Source organism: Astatotilapia calliptera, chromosome 4, assembly GCF_900246225.1.
Source record: "Astatotilapia calliptera chromosome 4, fAstCal1.2, whole genome shotgun sequence".
Classification (NCBI taxonomy): Eukaryota; Metazoa; Chordata; class Actinopteri; order Cichliformes; family Cichlidae; genus Astatotilapia; species Astatotilapia calliptera.
The window spans coordinates 3967366-3990219 of record NC_039305.1 but is presented as its reverse complement, the minus strand read 5'-3'; the positions used below and the strand labels follow the sequence as shown (position 1 = coordinate 3990219).

At 42.4% G+C, this 22854-nt stretch overlaps 1 protein-coding gene across 1 annotated transcript in view; it reads right to left on the bottom strand.

Moving 5' to 3' along the window:
* The window catches only part of gas7a (growth arrest-specific 7a), a 53926-nt gene that overhangs the window by 3125 nt on the left and 27947 nt on the right, over nt 1–22854 (bottom strand). The window contains exons 6-13 of the mRNA XM_026164039.1: nt 21519–21608; nt 19136–19251; nt 16446–16520; nt 12824–12902; nt 10525–10656; nt 8285–8408; nt 4929–5008; nt 4293–4391 (exon numbers count right to left, since the gene is read on the bottom strand). Of these exons, the coding sequence (XP_026019824.1) occupies nt 4293–4391; nt 4929–5008; nt 8285–8408; nt 10525–10656; nt 12824–12902; nt 16446–16520; nt 19136–19251; nt 21519–21608 (795 nt within the window). The remainder of the gene's footprint in view (nt 1–4292; nt 4392–4928; nt 5009–8284; nt 8409–10524; nt 10657–12823; nt 12903–16445; nt 16521–19135; nt 19252–21518; nt 21609–22854) is intronic.

The following is a 22854-nucleotide window of genomic DNA, read 5'->3' as shown; positions in this document are numbered from 1 at the left end:
GTTCCCGAACCACGATGTCATGTTCTGTGTGAAGATGCTCTCCACAGCGGCTCTATAGAAAATCCTGAGGATCTTTGGAGAGACCCTGAACTTCCTCAGTTGTCGTAGGTGATACAGGCGCTGCCTAGCCTTTTTGGTCTGGACCTGAATGTGGGCAGCCCATGTCAGGTCTGAGGAGATGTGGACACCAAGATACTTGAAGGACTGCACCCTCTCCACTGGAGCTCCATTGATGATAATGGGCTTGTAGTCTCTGTGCTGACCCCTTCTGAAGTCCACCACCAGCTCCTTGGTCTTGCTGACGTTCAGCTGGAGGTGGTTGTCCTGGCACCATGATGCCAGATTCTTCACTTCATCCATGTAGGCCGTCTCATCGTTGTTGGAGATGGCACCCAACACCACTGTGTCGTCAGCAAACTTCACAATGGTGTTGGAGCCATGGGTGGCCACACAGTCTGAAGTGTAGAGGGAGTAGAGCAGTGGCGAGAGGACACATCCCTGAGGTGCTCCTGTGTTGATGGTGATGCTGTTGGAGAAGCACCTGCCCACCCTCACCACCTGAGTTCTGCCAGTGAGGAAGTCCAACACCCATGCACATAGACAGCTGTTAAGTCCCAGATCCCTCAGCTTTGTGAACAGTCTGCAGGGCACTATTGTGTTAAACGCTGAACTGTAATCAACAAACAGCATTCGCACATAGTTACCCTGTTTCTTGTCCACGTGGCTGAGAGTGGTGTGTAGGACGTGGGCGATGGCATCCTCTGTGGATCTGTTGGATCTGTAGGCGAACTGCAGCGGATCTGTGGTGTCTGGGATGGAGGAGGAGATGATGTTCTTCAGCAGCCTCTCAAACACCTTCATTACTACCGAGGTCAGTGCAACTGGCCGGTAATCGTTCAGGGATGAGGGTTTGCTGTTCTTGGGCACAGGGATGATGGTGGATCTTTTGAAGCATGTGGGGACCACAGACTTCGCCAGGGACTCGTTGAAGATGTAAGTGAACACACCTGCTAGCTGGTCAGCACAGCAGCGCAGCAGACGGCCGGTGATACCGTCTGGCCCTGCCGCTTTCCTTGTGTTCACTCTCCTCAGTGCCGCTCGGACGTCATGCTCCGCGATGCTGGTCACCGGTCTCTCGCTGATGACGTCACTGTCCTCGGTAGTCAGGCGGTAGATAGCATTAGCCGCCTGGCTAACCTCGAAACGGGCGTAGTTTTGTTTTGTTCATATGTGTGATTAAAGGATGTCTGAATGAGAGGGAGACAGGTGGAAAGGTGAACATCCAAGGAGCAGAGGTAGTAAAAGCAACCTTAACTAACTTGGATCAACCATCCAAAGCAACAGAGGTGAAGAGGAGAGTGCAGGCAGGGTGAAGCAGGTGGAGGTGAGTGTTAGGGGTGAGTTGTGACAGAAGGATAGCAGCAAGAGTGAAAGCGAAGGTGGAACGGCTATGGTGTATGGATTAGAGATGATGGCACTGGCAAAAAGACAGGAGGTGGAGCTGAAGATATTAAGATCTAAACTGGGAGTGACCAGGACAAAGGATGATGAATATGGAGGATAAGAAAAAGAAGAAGAACTAATGATGTGAACCAGAGATTTTAACTCAGAATACTGTGAGTCTTCCATAAAGTCTGTGTGCTAACAGAGGCTAAACCAGATCATGAGATTACCGTGGCCTACGGCTGCAACTCCCATCTGTATTCATTAGTCGGGTTCATTGAGCTTCAGTGTTGCTGCACATTTAAAATCTTCCTCTATGCAGACGAAAACAAAAAGTGAGCAATCCAAACGTAAAAGCTGTGTGACTTGAACTGTCCTATATTTTGCTTGCAGATGATTGTATTGGTTTCATCTCTGGTGCGTCTGTCACCTCTGCGGTATTCATGTTGTCAGCTTTCACGCAGAGAGGCGCCCTCGTTCTGGAAGCTTCCTACAGCGCTGACAGAAAACGTCTCGTCACATTCAAAGGCCTTTGGCCCTAAATGAGCAGAACGTCTGGGCGGGTTTCTCTGAGGATCTGAGAGAGCTCAGCCGGCGCGCTGCATCAAAGGCTGACGCGGGATCGCCCAGGGCTCGCTCTGTCACAGCACCTACGCTCGCCAGCTCAAGAAGCACGAAGCACGAAGTCGCATCACAGCAGTGACACCACTGCTGATGGTTTACTCGGACCCGTAATGCACCGATTAGCTGATTATTCAGTCTGTTGTTCAGTAAAGGTGAGAATCACCAGACGGTCCACGATATGATATTATCACAAAACTTCTTATTGCGATTTTTATAATATTCTGCGATATGCTCAGTATGGCAATTACATTTATCGTGACTCAAAGTTAAACTTTGTTAATATCTGTTTTAGCCAATAAAAAGGTGTCACTTCAGTTACTTATTTTCTGCAAAATGAAATTGTCAAGCATACCAACGCTGTCACCGTCTGACATCAGACTGCTACTGAATGGGGTCAAGTCGGCAATTACATGTAATCTGTTACTGATAACACAGCAATTAACTATGATGTTGACATAGACAGAAATCCACATTTAACTACTAAATGTGAGCTCAGCAGACTTCCTGGTCTATAGGAATGTAACCAGAATAAAACCAGCTGGTGGCAAAGACTGATTCACTGATGGTAACATGTTGGTTATCTGTCTGCATTTATACACTAAACTCAATTATTTGCAAAGCTACAACAATCTCTGAGTGTGACTGCAGTCAGTCCAAGTTAGACTGAGCCTTGTATCAGGAGACCTGTGCCTGGTGATCTAAAGATGCTGTGAGTGTGCAACACCCTCAAGCTCCGGGAAACCATTTACTCACCAAAACTAAACTAGGACGTAGCATTGTCATGGTGTTCAGTGTTGGTTTCTCGTTGAGCTGATTTAAGTTTGCTTTGCTAACGTTATTATAGGACAGCGGTGCATGAGATGAGCCCTCTGGTTCATACTGTTCCCATATCACCACACACACATCGCGATGCTATGCTGTATCGATTTTTTCCCCACACCTCAATCATTTGGTTCAGAAAATGTACGTTGCCAGGCGGCCTCTTCACATTTTATAATTTATCATACATGACAAAAAAAAAGGAACACGTCCCTTTGAGATGCTGAACTTTGGATTTTTCCCCCTATTTTTGCCACAGAAATTATTTATATATCATATTAGTACTACTTTTGATACTTACACCCTCGTTAAGGCACTGGCTTGGTGTAGGCGAGAGGTGTGGCATGGGTTACCCCAAATACTTCCATCAGACTAAGCCTGAATGTGGCCCAAAGAAAACTGCAATGTGTGACCTGTTTTAGGTGGATTAACTAGCCAATATTTTCACTCTGACTCTAAATACAAAAAAAGTTATGATATACAGTGATGTGAGTCTATAAGAAGCAAATCAACTCCATTCAGTATTAAAACCAACTGTTTTAAGGATAATGCGGAACTACAAATTAATAGAATGTAGCTAAAAAGCAGGGATTGAAAAGATGTTTTTCCAAAGTCTGACACTGAAGGCTCTCGCCGACAGTCTCTGCTTGGATCTGGAAAAAAGGGAACTGCAGTGTTACTGTGGAATAAATTAGGGACGCTAGCTTCTGGCTCCGAAGTGTGTGGGTACATCCATCATTTACAAGCCATCTACAATCTTAAGGGTGAGATTTCTGTTTTCATCTGTGAATATGAAATGAGTACACAACATCAGTGGCTTTGGAGACGGATTTAGAGTTCTTGTGATCAAAAAACAGCAGGAAACACAGAATTACAGTTACCAGGAAAACTGAGCGAGAAACTGAAGTGATTAAGTAAAAAATAAGGTGAGAAAAAGGCTCTGCAGATTACACAAAGACTAGAAACCTGCAAAGACAGAAGCAGAAACTATTAATAATAATAATAATGGATTGGATTTATTTACGCTTTTCAAGGTACCCAAAGCGCTTTACAATGCCACTATTCATTCACTCTCACATTCATACACTGGTGGAGGCAAGCTACAGTTGTAGCCACAGCTGCCCTGGGGCAGACTGACAGAGGCGAGGCTGCCATATCGCGCCATCGGCCCCTCTGGCCAACACCAGTAGGCAAGTAGGGTCTTGCCCAGGGACACAACGACCAGGACAGAGAGCCCAGGGATTGAACCGGCGACCTTCCAGTTACAGATGCGATTCCCAACCCCCTGAGCCACGGTCGCCCCAAAAGACAAAACCATTACAAAAAAAGAACAAAAACAGGACACAAAATGACAACAGAAGCCAAAATAATACCACAAAAAAGATCTAAAACTGCCACAAACTCACACTCTGGTTGAACATGTCTGTTTCATGCCGTAGGGTCGTATACTGTCGTAAATGCTGCTGAATCCACTCGATCCGCTCCACCTCCAGTTTCTCCAGCTCCTACACGGAAAAGGGAAGACAAATGTCCTACTTAGTAAGACAGACAGCCGATAACCGCTGTACTACTGACATCACGCAGATTATCAGTCCTTCATTAATGAGCAGAGATCCCACCACTGAATATGTTGAAATAAAAATCCAGCTTTTGCTCTTTTCTCTGACCTCATATATAAAACGGCCGAGGTTCTTTCAACACAAGCTTAACTTTTACATTTGAATATAATATCAACAGTATTTAGGAAATATTATATCTTTCAGAGGTTATAAATATGATTTAAAACCAGATAAATACTATTTTTTAGACAAATACCTGCACACAATGCTATTAAGTGTCCACTGTTAAAAACCATAACACCTTTAGTTCATTGGTGTAAATGTTTAAAGTCTAATTACAGAACCTAATTGTACTTATTTGTGATTTTCCTGTACAGTATACATTACACAGTATAAAGTGTCACAGCTCAGACCTAGAAGAGAAGACATGCATCATATTTTGTTTCGGTCTTTTTGGCTCGTGAATCACACACAGCTGTTTACCATGCTGGTTGTCACCATTTCTTCAAACCACTTGGACTGGGTTTGGTTGTAGAGGTCCACACAGCGCATCAGGTCATCACCTGGAAAAAACACATAGCAACACGATGAGAAGAACAGCTGATGGTGTTTTATTTTGTTTCAGCTCTGAATGCATGATCGTGGATCTGCTGGTTAACACGTGCTGCAAGGCCTGTAACGATCAGCAGAGGGCGCTCAGGGATCAGCATTCAGCGAGCGCAGCGCCATCACAGATGAATCCCAGCTTCTCGTCGACCTGTACTATAAATGTTTAGCACCTTTCAAGACGATAGAAGCGTTTAATGAACGGTTTACAGCACACTGCACTTCAGCTATAAGCAGATGTAAGGACATTTCACGTGTCGAGAGGCAGCTTTGTTTTACTGTGAGTGGAACGTCTAATTGTGGGTGTCCACAGAAGAAATCCTAAATTTCAGGAGATATTTTGTTGCTGTATCTGTATATTCAGGCTGTGGACAGCTTTTTGCCTTTATGGTACTTGTTAAAGTTTTTTCCTTGAGCAACTTGTTCAGATTTTAGTTTATTTGCTGTCTCATTTATGTAGACCACAATGACTGTGACTAAGTTTTATGGGGCATACAACAGTATTAATCAGCATGCTTCATCCCTGCAGTAATGCGTTATATAAACAGTTACTTTAATAATAAAAAATCTTCTTACAAATCATGACCGAAGGGTACTGAATGACCAAAGAAGGATATATTTTTTTCCCTTTTAAATTTGTGTTTAATAAATAATCAAAATGTAAATAACAGTATAGTATTAAATTATAATTATATGGACATTCAACATAATCTAATAAAAGATGAATTGACCCAGAAGGAATCACGGCTAAATGATGAGCCTGGATGTCAAACAGTAGGTAAAAGCAACTCCTTTTATATGATATAATTCGAGCAGCCATCTCTCCATCATGTGATACGATCCCTTTACAGTTTAACCAAAATGTAGTTTTCTGCTGTGACGTATCAGGAACAGATATTCAGGTATTCAGATATTCATGGCTGTTTCTGTTCCTCTACGCAGCCGACATTAAACTGATGGTTGTGGTTTTTTAACAGAGCTTAAATTTGTTTTTCATCCCTGAAATCTTCTGTAGATATGTGCTGGAACAAAGGGCCATACTTCAACCTGCCCTCGACCTTGAGGTCCTGTAACTGTGAAATATTCACAGGATGAAGGTAAAGTTTTACATGACTTTTTCATTTCCTCCCCTCACATGATTCAAGTAAAGAATTGAAAGAAACTGAACATTTTATGTGTTTTATATTATAGAAATACTGTATTTTTTATAGTAAATTGATAAAACTGCTTTGATGTTGCTATGTTTGTGTTTTGTTTGTGTTATATTGTATTTCATCAGCACTGTGGTTTTTATTAGTTCAAGCTCAGTTCTTAGACAGTTGCCTTTATATGAGGCTGTAAACAGGATTTCCAATACACGCTAAACGTCGACAGTTAAAACAGATGCACGTAGCTTCTGGCTCTGAAAAATGAAGACGACACACAAGTGCCTCTAACCTGTATTCTATTTAATAGCCACCAGGGGGCGAAACCTGTGAAAACAAAAGGATTTCTGGTCCTCTTGAAGTGTACAGGACCTCTCTAAACACTTTCCTGATGATATTATGGGCTCAGTCACTCGTTTCATTGGGTAAAGACTTGTGACTGAAAAGTCATTAGCCATTGAGCATGCAGTCTGTCCCTCGCTCATCACACTGAGTTTGAAAGATGTTGAAAATGCTCTTCTAAGGCTTCAAAACTGGACGACAGCACTGCAGCTACTGTCTATGATCCTAAACATCCTTTTGATGTAGTCTCTCCTTCCAGTTTCTTTACTGCCGACCAAAGACGGCAGGAAGTTTAAGCTCTTTGCATCCTTACACTGAGCTAGGAAAAGAGGAAAACCATAGATGCTTTTTAAAATTCCTTCAGTGCAGGTAAAATGGGTAAAACACCTCCCTGTGTTTAGCAGCGAGTAGTATTTGGCCCAACTTTAAGGTAGCAGCAGCACAAAGCCGACATCAATCACCTGAGCCTCGTGGAAGTTATTGATTAGTGTTGTGAACCGTGACTAATCTACTGAGGGGCGGACAGAGAGATTAGTTCCTGCAGAGCGTTTCCTCTCCAGAGGAGAAATATGGAGGGAAACTATTACAACAGGATCTTTTCTCATCAGGATGCCAAACATAGAGTTTCTTCTCTTTGGCGAGAAAACCCTCCACATCATAATAACAATGCATCCACACAGTCTGCAGAATATTGAACATATGGCTGATATTTTAGTTTAAGCCTTCCACGCTGCAGATGGATATGGAGGATGAAAAATGCATAAAAAATATCACAAATCAATATTTATTTATTAATGTACTTTACAGTAACAGTTTTATTTCTGCACATATTTAACTTTTAATTTGAATTTCTGCATTTAATTCTGTACTTCTTTATGTATTTATTAATGTAAAATAACCAATTAATTTTTTAAGTAATGTATTTATTTTACTTAAGCGATAGAACCCTAACTGTAAAGTTGACCAACTAGAAGCTTAGAAAGTTATTATGCAAACAATAACATGACAATAACGTCTAAAAAGGATATAAAGGCACACACTGTTGTGATGTTAGAGGACCAAATATTCGACTTCCTGTCCACACGCGAGTGCAGAACTTGAGTTTTTGAAAACTTTAGTCTTCAGTGACATAAACAGATGTTTACATGTGTGAGCAAAATGTCAAAAGGCATAAAAAAAAGGTAAGTTTTCTAAAATACTCAAGTAGGTTTGGGCAGGGTCATCCTGATGTGCTCAGCAAGCAGCTGCTAAGTACAGCTGATAATGATAATAACAGCCAGTGATTCTGCAGTAATACTGACACTACATGTTGTAGAGTAATCAGTTTTATGCAACAGTAACTACACAAACGCGTGAGTGTGCAAACTTTAGACTGCTACTGTAAGTTTGACTTCCCTGTGCAGTACAAAGCTGCAGCCAGGTGAGCTTAGCTCAGCATAAACGTTAGAAAAAGTGGTACGGTAACAATAAGGCTGGTTTCCATCTTCTCCTTTCTTTAAACAAAAACAGGTTTACTGTCCAAAACGTCAAACTGCTCCTTTACCCCAGGAACAAGGGGAACTAAAACCACTTACAAACCTCTTTTATCGTTTCCAGCTGCTCACAGATGTGCTTTAAAACTTCATTATCCTGTTCTTTTATCCAGCTGTTTCAGATTCCTGTAAACTTTCCCCCCTCACATAAAATTCCCTGAATTTTCCATTTATTATTTGACGACTGTACTTTTGTGAGACTTTGACCTCTGACCTGCTTGTGTGGATTTCCGCCGGGCCTTCTTTATGTCCTCCTCCGTCTTATTGCTGAGTTTAATTTCCAGCTGCTGGGTCTTCACCTCCAGATCCTTCTGCCTGTCTGCCAGGGCTTTACGTGCCTGCGGCGCGCACAGAAACAATGAGTCATTCGTGGTAATCCTCAGATTTACTGCACCTACATCTATTACTACAGTCATTATAGCCTTTTCATGCTGGCTTCTGACTTCCGTGCTGCGATCCTGGCCTCATCCTTTAATCTTCTTCTAATCCATACCATTGAGTCTTTCCTCTTATTCTGTACATAGGCAACTCTCCAAGGTTGTGCTGTGATTGTGTTTGAAATGTAAACACAGAATAATATAATAAAGGCGATGTGAGCCAAAACAGCCCATTTTAAACCTGAGACATTGAGCAGCAGATATTTCTTTTCAGTTTTATCAGAGTTAAGACAGAAAAACCAAAAAAATAAAGCATAATGCAGATATTAAAAAGTGGTATAGTATAGTACACAGTAAATCTGAAGACTGTTTAAGAGCTTAAGGTAAAAATCTAAAAGAAACTGAAAATAGAAACGTATGTAAAAAGTTGAATATAATTCATTAAAGTGTCTACAGGACAAGAACTTAATAAGTCCATCCATCGCAGTCCAGATCACGAGGACGGCTGTCTAAGTAGTAATGCCCAGACCTCCATCTCCGCGGACCCTCTAGCTCTTCTGGGGGATACCAAAGTGTTCCCAGGCCAGCCAAGAAATCTCTGGGTCTGCCCCAGGGCCTCCTCCTGATAGGACAAGTCTGGAACATCTCACCCAGGAGGCGCCCAGAAGGCATCCTAATAATCGCTCCTTTCAATGTGGAGGAAGAGTAGCGGCTCTGCTCTGAGGCTGTCCTGAATGACTGCACTTTCACGCTCTCTCTTCACCACGATGGACCAGTGCAATGTCTGCATCACTGCAAATACAGCGGGTAATGAAAATTACCCTTTTCATACCAAAAACCACGGCCTCAGACTGAGATGCAATTCTCTTTCCAGCTGCTTCACACTGGTCTGCAAACAGCCCAATGTGAGCAGGTCAACGCTCGACGATCTGCAAAAGCAGCGACGAGATCCCGAGGCCCACAAAAATTCTGAACAGCATCTGGACAGCCATGGTCGCAGAGTCCAACACCCAATGAGATGAATCTGACTTACAGCTGGCAATAAAAGGGCCAAGCAATTATAGCGGTTGCACAGGAGGACTTCAATACCCTATACTTCTAAAATCCAGATGCTCTGAGTACACAAAACACATGTAGACTGGTTAGACAAACTCCCACACATCCTCGCATAGCATTGAGAGTATAAAGAGCTGGTCCAGTGTTTCAGGACGACTGGCACATCGTTCTCCTTGAATCCAAAGTGTGACTAATGGGTCCTCTCCAGCACCCTGGCATAAGCCTTCATGACTTCCACACAGTATCGCTGAGGTGTCGACCACAACAGCCCCACATCATCCAGAGCTTTCATCAGGGCATCAGAGTGAACTTCATCCACCCTGCCACTGCCACCAGACTCTGCCTCCACCATAGAAGGAGTGTCATTGGGACTAAAGAGAAGCATTCCTTCCAAGACCTGACTATGTCCTAAGCTAAGGTCAGCTGAACGCCTTTCCCAACGTACACAGTGTGGACAGGAAGCTGCTTAACCCTCCTGAGTCGCCTCATGGACCAACCGACACAGCGTTATCTTATTTTGCTGAATAACTACGATGCAGCAAAATAAAAACAGAATAAAAATGGCTTTCTACAAGTAGGAAATGATTTCCACCTATGTTATGTGTGGCACTAATAAGACCAATAATCTTAATGGAAACAGCAAAAGGCTCCCTAGATCTCTAGTAGAAATGACGGTGCATGAACAACTGCCAACAAAGCGAGGTTGTTGGCTCTGCTTCTAGCTCTTCTGGCAGTGAAAACACAGTGTTCACATATTGCTGCCACCCACCACAACATGCCACAAAAATAAAAGTGAAAAGCAGAAAAAAAATGATCTGTGCAAGACAGAATCCGCATCCATTCATGAGCTGATACAGCAGGTGGGAAGCAGCAACAAAACACCGACTGCCATGAAGGGCCGAGCGTAGGAGGTACCGGAGCTGCTATCATTATGTCATCACTCTGATCCAAACAAACACTCGTCTGCGTGAAGCTTTACTGCATGTTTTGTGTGCATGTCAGCGACGGCATCACCACGCACCTTCTCCACGCTGGCGTAGCGGCTGGCCAGCTGCTTCCTGAGGTCGGCGATGTGATGGTCGTACTTCTTCAGGTCCTTCTTGAAGTTGTCGCCCCTGAAGGTCAGCAAGGGCTTCTCTACCTCCGTGTGGAGCTGTGAAAACAAAGCAGTCAGATATCAGTAATGTGCAGCGTGCTTTAAGAGCTTTCTGGTGTTCCTAATGCTTTGCTCTCTCATTTTCAGTAAAATGCAGTCAAATACAAAACCACCCACCCATGCACAAAATCAGAAATAAATCTAAAGAATGACTTTAAGCTTTACTCAGCTATTCAGCAATTATGGCAGAGCTGCTTTAGGTGCCCCTCCCTGAGCCCGGTTCTGCTTCCTGTTAAAAGAGTTTCTCCTTCCCTCTGTCACCAAGTGCTTGCTCAAAGAGGGTCATTTGATTGCTGGGTTTTCTCTCTATTATTACAGAGTCTTTACCTTACTGTCCTTGAGGAACTGCTGAATTTAACTGAATTAAATTAAAGTTAAATTAAAGCTTGAGTCCACGTTTAAACTGAGCTTAAAGTAGAAAAAAGTGGATATACACAAACTAGAATCTTCAATCTACCAACAGCACTCATGGTGTGGTTAATTTTACCTGTGATGTAAATCTGAATACAATGAATTATTCCAAAGAGTGGTCCTTGGCTTTACTTCATCTATATGAGTAAGATCCACTCCTGATCCTCACAGGTTGGCAGGTGGTGACACCCCTAACCTATGGGCACGAGTTGTAAGTGACCGAAAGAATAAAACCGTGGATACAAACAGCAGAAACTAGTTTCCATTGGGTGGCTAGGCTCTGTGTTGAAAAGAGCTAGCTGAGGTCCTCTGGGCATCTGATCACGATGCCTCCTTCGTATCTTTCTTTGGAGGTTTTTGGTCAAAGCGAGCTGAAAGGAGAATCTCTGGTTCAGCCACAACTAGCTGGAGAGACTTTATATATCATCTGGATCACATCGTGCAAAAGCATCTGGAATACACTGCTTAGCCTGCTGCCACTATAACCCAACTTTGGACAAGTGGAAGAAAATAGATGGATTTTATCAGTCTAGAAGAAAGCATTTAGTCTCCAAGAGCGGCTCTAGAGGTGTAAAGCTAACCCGATGTTTACGATTGTTACCATGTCTTTTATACTTTATTTTTTTCTGAAGAACACCTGCCCTTTTACTGCATCAGCCACTGGTAGTCTGTAGCTTTAGGTAATTTTCAGTGTTTACTGGTAGCGGCTAACTCCCTGGTGCCCGGCAGCAGAGTTATGGGGTTGTATCAGAGACCTCACGCACCATTCAAATGTTTCTGGGATTTACATGTTTGTGGATTTTGATTGTTTTTTGCTTAATTTTGACAGGGGGATGTAGCATGGAGCGTTTCAGCCCACAGTTTGGTTAGTAATGTCTACCTGGATCAAAACTTACTCCCATTTATGTTTATTGGATCCATATCTTAAAGTGTGAACAGCACAATTTGCAGTTTTTAGGCACCTTAAAATCAATACATACATTGGCAGTGCATTTAACTTGGATCTTTATTAAACTGTAGAAAAGTGCAGCTAAATGGGTGTCAACTGTCTCTGTCTCTCAGCAAAAGTTTGTCCAATATTACGATTTGTTTTTTTAAATGACATTTCAATGGACTGCGAGGTGCCTTTCAGCACTGATGGCTCTGCATGCTGAATACTAATCTGGTGCAAATGGCAAAGCTTGAAGCTACTGATGAACTGTAGCTTATTTAAAACTCGGAGAGCAAAACAAGTTGCGGCTTCTGCAGGCTTGATAAGACTCCTCATTCCTCCGCCTTGTTATACTTTACCTCCACCCATGATAACAAAGCATGGAGCCCTGCTGGAGCTGGGAAAGGCCTGCATAGCCTTCGGCGTGGGGCTTGTCAGAATACGTAGCTAATTAATTAGACAACAGAGAGCTACGAAAAGCTCAGAGGCTGCCTTTGCTTTATTTAAGGCTGCCTCTGAAGCCACTATGCTGTTTCTGCATCACCGGTAATCGGACTCACAGACGGGTCATTTTCTGTGGTCAACACAGGCGAGGCTGAAGTAAACAAAACCCGTCACCTCAGGATGTGGTCGGATCAAGTATCCGTTTCCACAGCTGACTGAAAACATTCAACACTTGACCTGAAGGTGCACAAAACTGAAAATTTAAGGCAGAAGAAAAAACCTTCATGATTCTGTCTACAGGATAGAATAATAATGCTAAAGTAGAGCTGATCAACTAATTCAATCCTGGTGTTTAATCTGTATATGAGTAGATTTTACCTTGTTGGAGAACTTGAGGTGAACTTCAGCCTCATCATGGAGACTCTTCTTAAGCTGAGTCCACGCTTCTCCGAGAGTCCTGAGAGAACATCGACGTGAAAGAAGTTAAACTCACAGATCAAAAGCATTGAACGGTTGGGTCAAAGTGTACAAACGAAGCAGATACAAGATGCAGAATTATTACCTTAACAGCATAAAAAGCAAAAGCAGATTCTGTGCAGCAAAACAAATAATCCATACGTACAGAACCCGAGCAAAGTTTCAAATAATGGTCTCAGCTTATATATAACGAAACAAAGAAAGTCCTCAAAGGACTCTGTGCAGACCTCAACAAACAAAACAAAACAAAAAATAAATTTGCTCGTTTAAGTTTAGCTTTTATTCTTTTCATTACTAGTTTCTTCTTTTCGGTGTTAGCGACAGCTGTAAAAAGCTGATGGAGTATTGTCGTCACCCGCTGGGCAGAGGGAGTGGAAACCCAAGTTTGAGAACAAAGTCGCTTAGGATGTCAAATTGATACCACAGGTGGACTGGCAGCTGCCAGTATTTTTTATAAATGATACCAAAGGATCATATTTGTCAAGGCCATGGATCAAAATGTCATGTAGTGTGCTGTGAGCGGCAGGAGGAAGGATCCAAATGCAGGACTCATAAAGGGCAAAAACTTAAAGCAGCAGCTTTATTTGCTGGGAAAACTCAAACATGAATATAAGGAAACTAAAACCAGAAACGCGAAGCACGAAGCACTAACTAGAAATCTGGGGAAACTAGAAAACAGAACTGAACAGCTAACTAGAAAGCTACCACAAACACAGAGGAGAAAACACAGCGTGGAGAGCATACGATGCGACGCCTGACAAAGAGAAACACAGGACTTAAACACACCAGCAGGACAACGAGAGGATGGGGAACAGGTGGTAACACAGCTGGGACAAATCAGACCTAATGAGACAAAGGAAGCAAAGCAGAATACATGGACAAAGGACACAGACTGTCAAAGTAAAACAGGAAGTATAACACAGAGGAACATGGAGGAACACGCAGACGAGCGTCACAAGACGAGGAACATGAAAAAGACAAAATAACAGAAACCAAAATCCTAGGACTAAAAATATAACACAAGCAGAACCAAAACCCATGAATCACAATAATCAAAGAATATAACTAAAACCCACACAAAGACACTGCGTCACAGACCCAGTACTGTGACACAAAAAGCTCAGAACATCAATACAAACATGTGACTGACAGTTTGGAAAAATCCAAAGCTTCTTCAGCCTGGTTGTGTTGGAAAATTTCACCAAACTGACAAAAGGTAGAACACGCTTTTCTTTTTTTGAGTTACTTTCATAAGAATGCAGGATTGTTTCTGGTTCTGAACTCTCCTTTTAGTGGCAGCAGTTTGATCCCTGGCTCCTCCAGCCTGTACGTCCAAGTACCCTTGGGTGGGATACTGAACCCTGAGTTGATCCTGAAGCATCTTTTGGACTGTGTGTTAGATTAAAAGTGCTTAGGCATAAAAAAGTGAATGTGTGTGTTTGAATGGGTGAATGTAGCAAGAAGGCACTGAGAAAGCTCAAATTGAGCAGAAAAACATTTTAAAAGTACCAGCCCGTTCCTTTTTTTTTGTCTTAGCTTTATACTGTCACTGAGAACAGATGTCAGCAGCCAATGAGAAGAAATTTGGTTTAAATATAGAGCGGCCACAAAAGTAGAGGAGGTCAAATGAATTATTTTGTTCAAGTAGCTAAACCAAGCCCCAGTTTAAGATAAACATGGATTATTTTAAACTATGAGTCATGCAAAGCTACTCTAGTCCCAGAATGAAAACATGAAGCTGGAAATGAGCAGAATTTGTTACCATGTCTTTTAAGATGATCTCGAGATTGTACAAACAAAAATAATTATTGATATTCTATGTATATGTTTGACCTGATGCTTTGTATGTTTGAATGTGGGGGAAATAAATAACGATCTGAGTGTTTTTGAAGAATTGGTTTGACCTCCTGCTGCCCTGTGAACATCCTACGACCAAACTGATCAATACAAGCAAAGGTCAGTCCAGAGCAAAGCAGTACATACTGATCAATCATGACATCAAAGCAGAGAAGCAGTGTGGGGAATGTTTATGGACTTACCTGATAATGCGACATAGTCTGCATAGGCTTTAATGAATACTGGTAGTAGAATACTTATTGAATGAGTACTTCAGTCTGTTAGCACTAATTAGCAGGTATCAGTTTCTGTGTTCTGGCTGCACCTTTAGCATTAGCTCGTAACTTAGCACTCTGTCTGAATATGGTCACTTCTGGCTACAAAACCCTAACATGAAGGCGGTCAAAACGCTAAAGTTGATGCTTCACGATAACACAAACCAGTGGGTGACAACTGGTTTCATACAGAGCACTTGTAGCTCAGTCACAACAGAATAAAAAAATGGACAGCAACCTCCACGCCACTGTCATCTCAACAAGAATAAATTAAGTTGTTGAATTTCATACAGATCCTACATGATTTAATTACGTTCACCACAGAAACATGAAATTATTTTGTTCACATTACAAGTTTGAATTTTGTAAATGTAATAACTGCCCACTTTCATTTTTTTGAGCGTACCTAACGTGCCTGGTTGCCGTCATAGCAACGCCTCTGGTTGTCGTCATAGCAACGTCATTAATATGCAACACGAACGCTTTAAAAAAAGGTGGACGTCGAGGCAAGAATATACCCGCTCCTCGGTCTGTGGCTTGAGAGATGCTCTCATGACTCATCAAGTGATGCTACTGACCAGCCAATCGGTGGCATGCAGTCTGATGACGTCACATTTTAGTCAAGCCGAGTAGGTACTAATGGAAAAGGGCCTTATGTGCATCTTCTACATACAGTGTGCGGTTTAGCTGCATACACCCCACAAAGAAAAGAGAAACACAAACCATTGGTAATGTAAATTTCTTAGGCCAACACCAAATGCAGCAAATGCAAAGGCTATAAAATCAGTTTGCTTGCACACTTGATTTAAATATTTTCTTTATAGTTCACGTCTTGAGAAAGGAAATACACATGTAACAGGATCAGTCACACAAATCTCAGAGTTCCCACCTCTCACATCTAATCTTGTCACTAGTTAGTAAATATGGCCCCATGTCATCAATGCTGTGTTTTTCAATCATTTCAAATAATATTATAAATATTTATAATTATAATATTATAAATATCATAATATTTTAAAGTGGTCACCTAAACTTTTTTACTGGACATTTTTTTATATATCTCATTGAATTCTTTGATATTTGATCTTCAGGTTGCATCTAATTTAATATAATACAGTTTTTATGAGTGTCGGGAAAGCAGTTAAAGTCCACCGTTGCCAAGCCTTTCCCTTTCTACCAACTGCTTCTGGGATCGACTCATAGGCCGTCGTGTTATTTTGCCGACAGACAAACACGATGACAGGAGTCATCTCTGAAAGCAGCATCAAACACAAACAGGATGAATCTATTTTAAAATCGTCCTATCTTTAGAAGCGGTTCTGGTGATTATTGAAACTGTCTCCTGTTTCAAGAGGAAGCTTTTTGAGCTGCACTCACTGATTCATCTCACAGCTTCTGTTTACTGCACTCACCCTTCCTCCTGCGCTGCCAGGGGGCTGAGAGACAGCTTGGAGAGGTTCTTGGCATATTCCTCCTCAATCTTTATCCTGAAACACAAACAACAAGATGAGGAACTGTCAGCTGCCTGGCTCAAGGGAGGACAGACAGAAACAGCTTCAGTGGTTGGAAGAAAATACTTTAACACAAATACTTTTCTGACAGGAATCTTAAAAAATCCAACACCGGGCATAGCTCTGACCCTCGTGCATCGGCAGCCCAGCCGAGCCCCTGCTTTGCTTTACAGCAGTTCGTTTTCAGAGCGGCTCTTCACGCCTTCATTGTGAGATTTACTAATTTTCGCCCCGGGCTGCGTTCAGCCCCGGTAGCCGTGTTTGTGCCCTCTGTGACATTCACTACCTCACATTTACCGGCCACACCTGAGTAAATCTGTCACCCAAAGAAGGTCACCAGGCCCGTTCCTTGACTTAATGCCTTGACTTAATTCTCACAGGCACCGAGCAACCCAGAGAAATGGGAAAAGGTCAGCTCCGAGTGGAAATCTTCCCAAAGGAACTGGGAATCTTGAGTCAATTCTAAGTATATTCACAGGAGATTCCTCATTCACTTCCCACGACGTGAATGGAGCTTTTGTTGGATAAGGTGGAGCTAATTCTATGGGGAGGCGTGAGATCGGATGTAAAAGTTATTTGTGGTGTTTTTGACGTCCTGGTTCTGATTCAGTAGGAGGATTTTTCCCGCATACGAGAAGATTTGGCACACCCTCGCGTACTCAACCATAAAAGGCATTTTGTTTGTAAAATACCCAGAAATAACAGGAAAAAGCTCAGACTTCTCTTAAGGAAGGTAACACTGACTCTTTGTCTTAATGAAGCTGTGGATCAGTCGTGCTAATGTGTAACGGTGACCTCCCAAAGGCTCATTTTGAGCCCAGAAATATCCTACTGAGATCTACAGCTCTCTAATAACAGAGTGAAACCACACAGGGGAATGTCTGGGATCATTTAACCTGCAAGTTTACTGTGTGTGGATTTAATGTGCTGCACATAATAAAATCATTTTAGGTATGCTTTCGTCGAAAAGCTTTCATACACATCAACCAGGCTAAGAGGCTTCCCATTTCTTACAGAGAGCGAAAAAAATAAATGCTTTATTACAGAGTTTTACTTTAGTTTCAGTTTTTAAGGTTTAGTTTACTTTAGTTTCACTTCATTTTTTGTTCAGTTTCACTTTTAAGGAGGTTTAGTTTCAGTTTATTTTACTTGAGTTTCACTTTTTAAGAGGCGTAGTTCAGTTTGGTTTAGTTTCAGTTTATTTTTTGTTCAGTTTCAGTTTTTAAGAGGTTTAGTTTAGTTTTACTTCTAGCTTTTAAAAAATATTAAGTAGCTGATACGCTCATGCGATACCTCTTTGAACCACAAGTTCAAACAGAGACTCATTATAGTGTCAAACTTGGTTTAGTTAACTCTTAGTTACTTTATTAACTTGACTTACTTAGCTACTTAGCTGAACACAACAACATTACACGACAGGTGTGTTGAAATATGAAATGATTGACTGAATAGGAGTGTGAATACGCTTGTTCCACAGTGTTTGTTCTTGGTTTAAACCTGGACCTGTAACAGCAGTGTGTAATAACCCTGAGCCACACCACATGAAGATTTTAAAGTAATTAATAAGATCCTACATTTGTTTCTGTAACGAGTGTGAAGCTGGTTAAATTCTGCGAGGACTGGAGTGATGTGTTGCCTACATCCAGCATTTGTCAGGAGTCTTTCTGCCATGTTTTATACTAACTCTAGATGCGATAACGCTGCATCATTCAGACAAGTGCAAAACTCTTATTGGGAAGAAACGAGGGTGTGTATAAAGTGTCCAGTTACATTACTGGAAAGCACTGTTCTGTCCTCGGGTGTATTTCTAATCTGTACACAGCAAAACTGAAGAAGACTCCATGCTTTGAGCAGGTTGAAACTGAAATGTTGATAAAACACAAAGAACTCAGTGTTAGAGATCTGAACTTTCTCAGCGATGCTGATTTTTACTGCCTAATAACCTGTAATCAGCACCTACAGCATGCATTCACAGGGTGGAACGACCCCTGCTTATTCAGTTTATTTCAATGTAATTTAAGTTATTCAGCACAAAATCACAACAGCAGTCGCCTTAGAGCGTTTTATATGGTAAGATAAAAACGGCAACGATTCCGACAACCCTCTTTGAAAAAGCACTTGGCGATAGCGGGAAGGACAAACTCCCTTTTAACAGGAAGAAACTGGTAGAAACAGGGTAAGGGAGGGGTGAGGGCAGGAAGACGCACTGTGGAGCAGAGCCGAAACACACCGCGAGTGTTTATTAGGGTGATAATGACCTACTGGTAGGAAAAAGAGACCAATGAGTGTGGAATTAATAAAAACAAACGCAATGACTCAGTGGGTGGATAAGAGTGGGGTCAGATGATCAGACTTTAGATGGATAAAAAATACTTATAAAGTCAGTGCAGACTACAAGACAATCGAGACTATGACCAGACTTTTCCATTAATAGCCTTGGTAATCCTTCCATTCACAAAATGTGGTTTTCCAGCTCCAGCTCTGGGATTATTTCTGACTCCAGAGCAGCTGTGTGTCTCAAACTCTTGTTAGTTAATTAATTTAATCTCCTGACACCAAACTGCTTATTTCCAGCGGAGCCGAGCCGTTACCTCTCGTGGATAAACTCGGCCATCTCCTTCTGCAGCTGTTTGCCCTTCAGCTGCTTCTGCAGGAGAACCTCGAAGCCCGTCACCAACGTGGTGCCCTGGGGGTCTTTCCTGTCGGTCTGAGGAAGAGGAGCGCATCATTCAGTCACAGCAACAATGAGTTCACGGACAGACCGTCCACTAACACCTCCTAGTTGTTTACATCTGAGAGCGTGTGGAGGACCGGGCGGTGTTGTGAGGATGAGCTGCCGGTGTTGAGTCACAAGCCGTGCTCATGAAAGCGTGACTCACACTTGCATGTCAAGGAGGGCATGCGTTGGTGTGCGTGCGTCAGTCACCGGTGGGTGGGTGTGTGTTACATGTGTGTGTGTTACATGTGTGTGTTCCTTTTTTTTTTCTGAGCACATGAATGTCACACGAACGGTCGGGCCGGGATGTGCGGAGCTCGGCATCATTTGTGACGGCAAAAGAGGAACAGAAGTGTCAGATTCATGTCGCACAGCAGGTCCGAGCAGCAGGTCAGCTGACAAACAAGACAAAACATCGCAACACGACATGACAGGCCGCAAACGAGGAGCCAAACAGCAGCAGAAGAGGCGGCAGGGGGACGAGGATTGGATTTCAGTCACTTAGACAGGCTGAAGGGTTTTTGTGTACAAATCTAATTAAGGATGGTAATGTTTGGAAAATTGCAGGAGCCACGGGAGAGACGTCATTTGTGTTTGCATGAAAACCGATAACAGGTTTTGTTAAATGAGAAGGAGAGTGCTGGATCGACATATTGACCGTTTTCTGTCAGCGCACATAATTTAATGTGAGCGTTTTGCTTTTATTTGCTTTTAGCGGCAAAGATTTGCTCAAATGGTCAACAAAAGGTGCTGACTGGAATAAAACAAATCCTTTGTGTAATGCTTGAAAAGGCTAGTTTATGTGCTGGGTAAGAAAAATGGAAGATCCAATGTCACATTTGCAAAGAAAACATAATCACTTTACAGGGAAGAGCTGCATGGATCCTCATGTCTGTAGTTTCATCACAAAATAGGACTTTTAGGACTTCCTGTCTTTTATTAAGCTTATCCACATTTTCAGATTTAATGATGATTAGATACCAAAATATTCTAGTTCTGGATTCAGAACATTGAACATTGATCAGTCAAGAAAAGATTCATGTTCTGTGGCTGGTTTTTCTTCATTAGTGAAAGGTTCCTTTATTTGCTTGTTCAGTCTACACTTAGGTAAAGTCGGCACCCGATGGGCAAAGAAAATCACTGTCACATGGCAGGAAGAAGACACCAAAGATGGGTCAGAGAACATCTAAGTTGATCCATCCACAACACGAGATTAGTCATTAATATCTCACTGTTTATAGCACCTGGTGTATGAGCGTCTACCAGAAGTCTTTAATTTAGGTACCAGAAATCTTATGGCACTTTCTAGTCCGCCTATAGCAGCGGTCTCCTACCTTTTTTGCGCCATGGACCGGTTTATGCCCGACAATATTTTCACGGACTGGCCTTTAAGGTGTCGCGGATAAATACAACAAAATAAAACTAGTACCAGTACCGAAAAAAAGAAGATTTATTCATAACACACGTGAAAAGACCCAGGAAAACCGAGTAAACGATAAAAACGATAACAAAATAACGCTGAAAACCGATAAAAACTCTGAAAACCATTCACACCTGAGCCTCAACTCTCGCGGCCTGGTACCAAACGACTCACGGACCGGTACCGGTCCAAGGCCCGGGGGTTGGGGACCACTGGCCTATAGGACAAGATCATGTGTTATGTGAGTGTTTCACCATCACCCTGTTGGTGTTTTTCAAATGAGACGTAATGAGTGAAGTGTGGATCTGACAGTGAAACCTCAAGCTCCTTTCCTGATGACTTGTAAGTGAATATCTCAGATAATCCTACTCTCTGACGCTCACGATGACCATAATTTATAGAACGAGCTTCACTTGTTGTTCAGTATGACATGCAACTCATTGGGAAAGTGTTTACTGAGGTCGCAGAGAATCGAAATCGAGGGCTGTTTTCCTGAAGACTTTTGTGCAACCAGAAGACTTTTCCAACTGGAGGAGCTGCCCCCGTGCTGTTTTAAGGCACTTCTAGCTTGGCTTCATTCTTGGTACCTTTCTTGTATATAAATAGATACATTTATGCTTAAACATTTGTTAAAATGGACTTCTAAAATTAAACGTTGTTTACATTTTAATCTATGAAGCCAAAGCTAAAGAGAGTAATGTACAAAGCTAAAAACAGCGGCTGCACTTCACAAAGGTTTCCGCCTCTAAGGCTGCTGATGCTGTCACAGGAGATGCAAAAATAAAGCCCGGGAGCGAGTCAGGACTCTGCTGCGTCTCTGTGTTTTTGAGGAACTCACCCAGAAGTAATCGCAGTAGCTCCATTCGTCGGGCTTGAGGAGCTGCTGCTCCGGACCTTCTCCAGGCAGAGGAAAAGTCACACAGTTTATCTGAAGTAAGAAACGAGAGGAGACAGAAAGGTGACGAGTTATGACCCAACTGAAACAGAGCTGCTGAAGTGCTGCGGGAAGGAAACTGAATGTGGACGCAAGCAAGGTTAGAGTTTTATCTGGATCATGCGCATGGCAGGAAAAAGGTCAGGCGTGAGTAAACGTATGTGGCGATGAGGAAGGTGACCCATGGAGGCTTCAGGGAGGAGAGAGAGACAGACTATCACCGAAAACAAAGAGAAAGCATTTCTTCTGTACAGCTCAAATCGAACAAATTAACTTTGTAAACTTGACAATATGTAGTGTGAGAGATAAACACACCCAGCACTCAGCCTGAATACAGACTCCATGGTCCACGGCGTCTTCAATTACTCTCTGAGTTGCAATTATGTAATGTTCACCATCTGCGAGTCCTCCCTCTTGGCACTGCAAGATACCCTCTGTGCCATGTCAACCGCTGCTGCAAACTGCATGGGCATCCAGGCAGGCTGCTTCATCCACAAACGCACAAAAACACACACTGACTCACACTGTTTACAGCATGAGTTCACCACTGTACTGCTGTCACACAGGCTGGAGAGAAACAACATCTACCAGCTGCTTCTTTCTTTTCACTCCAGCATGTGAAATAAAGAGCAGGACAGGGCTCGTTTTAAGCAACACAATATCAGTCATGTGCATCCAGGTTTACCTCTCCAGCTGGTGAGCGATGCTTCAGGATTAAAGTTTGGGGTAGATTCAAAGCCAGGGAAGATTTATTCACAGCACACTCTGTGTGGTACCCATCAAACTAAATATAAAGCATCAAGCAGAATGCTCAAAAACAAAGCGGTACTTTTGCTATTATTGTGTGGGTGGAGCTCCTGCTTTGCTATCAGATCTGCAGAAGCCGGTAAACATGGATCTCACACGCTGCTGTTCGGGAATTGGTTTATCTTTCACAGTGTTTTTCATATATTCAGTGCTTCTCTAGTGCCAGTGTTTTAATGAAGCCATTCTCAGGTCTGGAGTGCTGCGGCTCACTTACATAAGAGAAAATGCCATGAGGCCAACATCACCTTAAGCCTTCACTCTACTCAAAATGCAAGAGAAAGTGATGTATGTCCTTGAAATTGTTATTCAAAAAACACAAGCAACACAGGTAGTTGGTTATAAACTGCTAATGCTACACAACCATAAGACACAAGAAAGAGTAATGAGTGATATTACAACCAACCAAAATCTTTAATTTACTTATTAAAGTAAA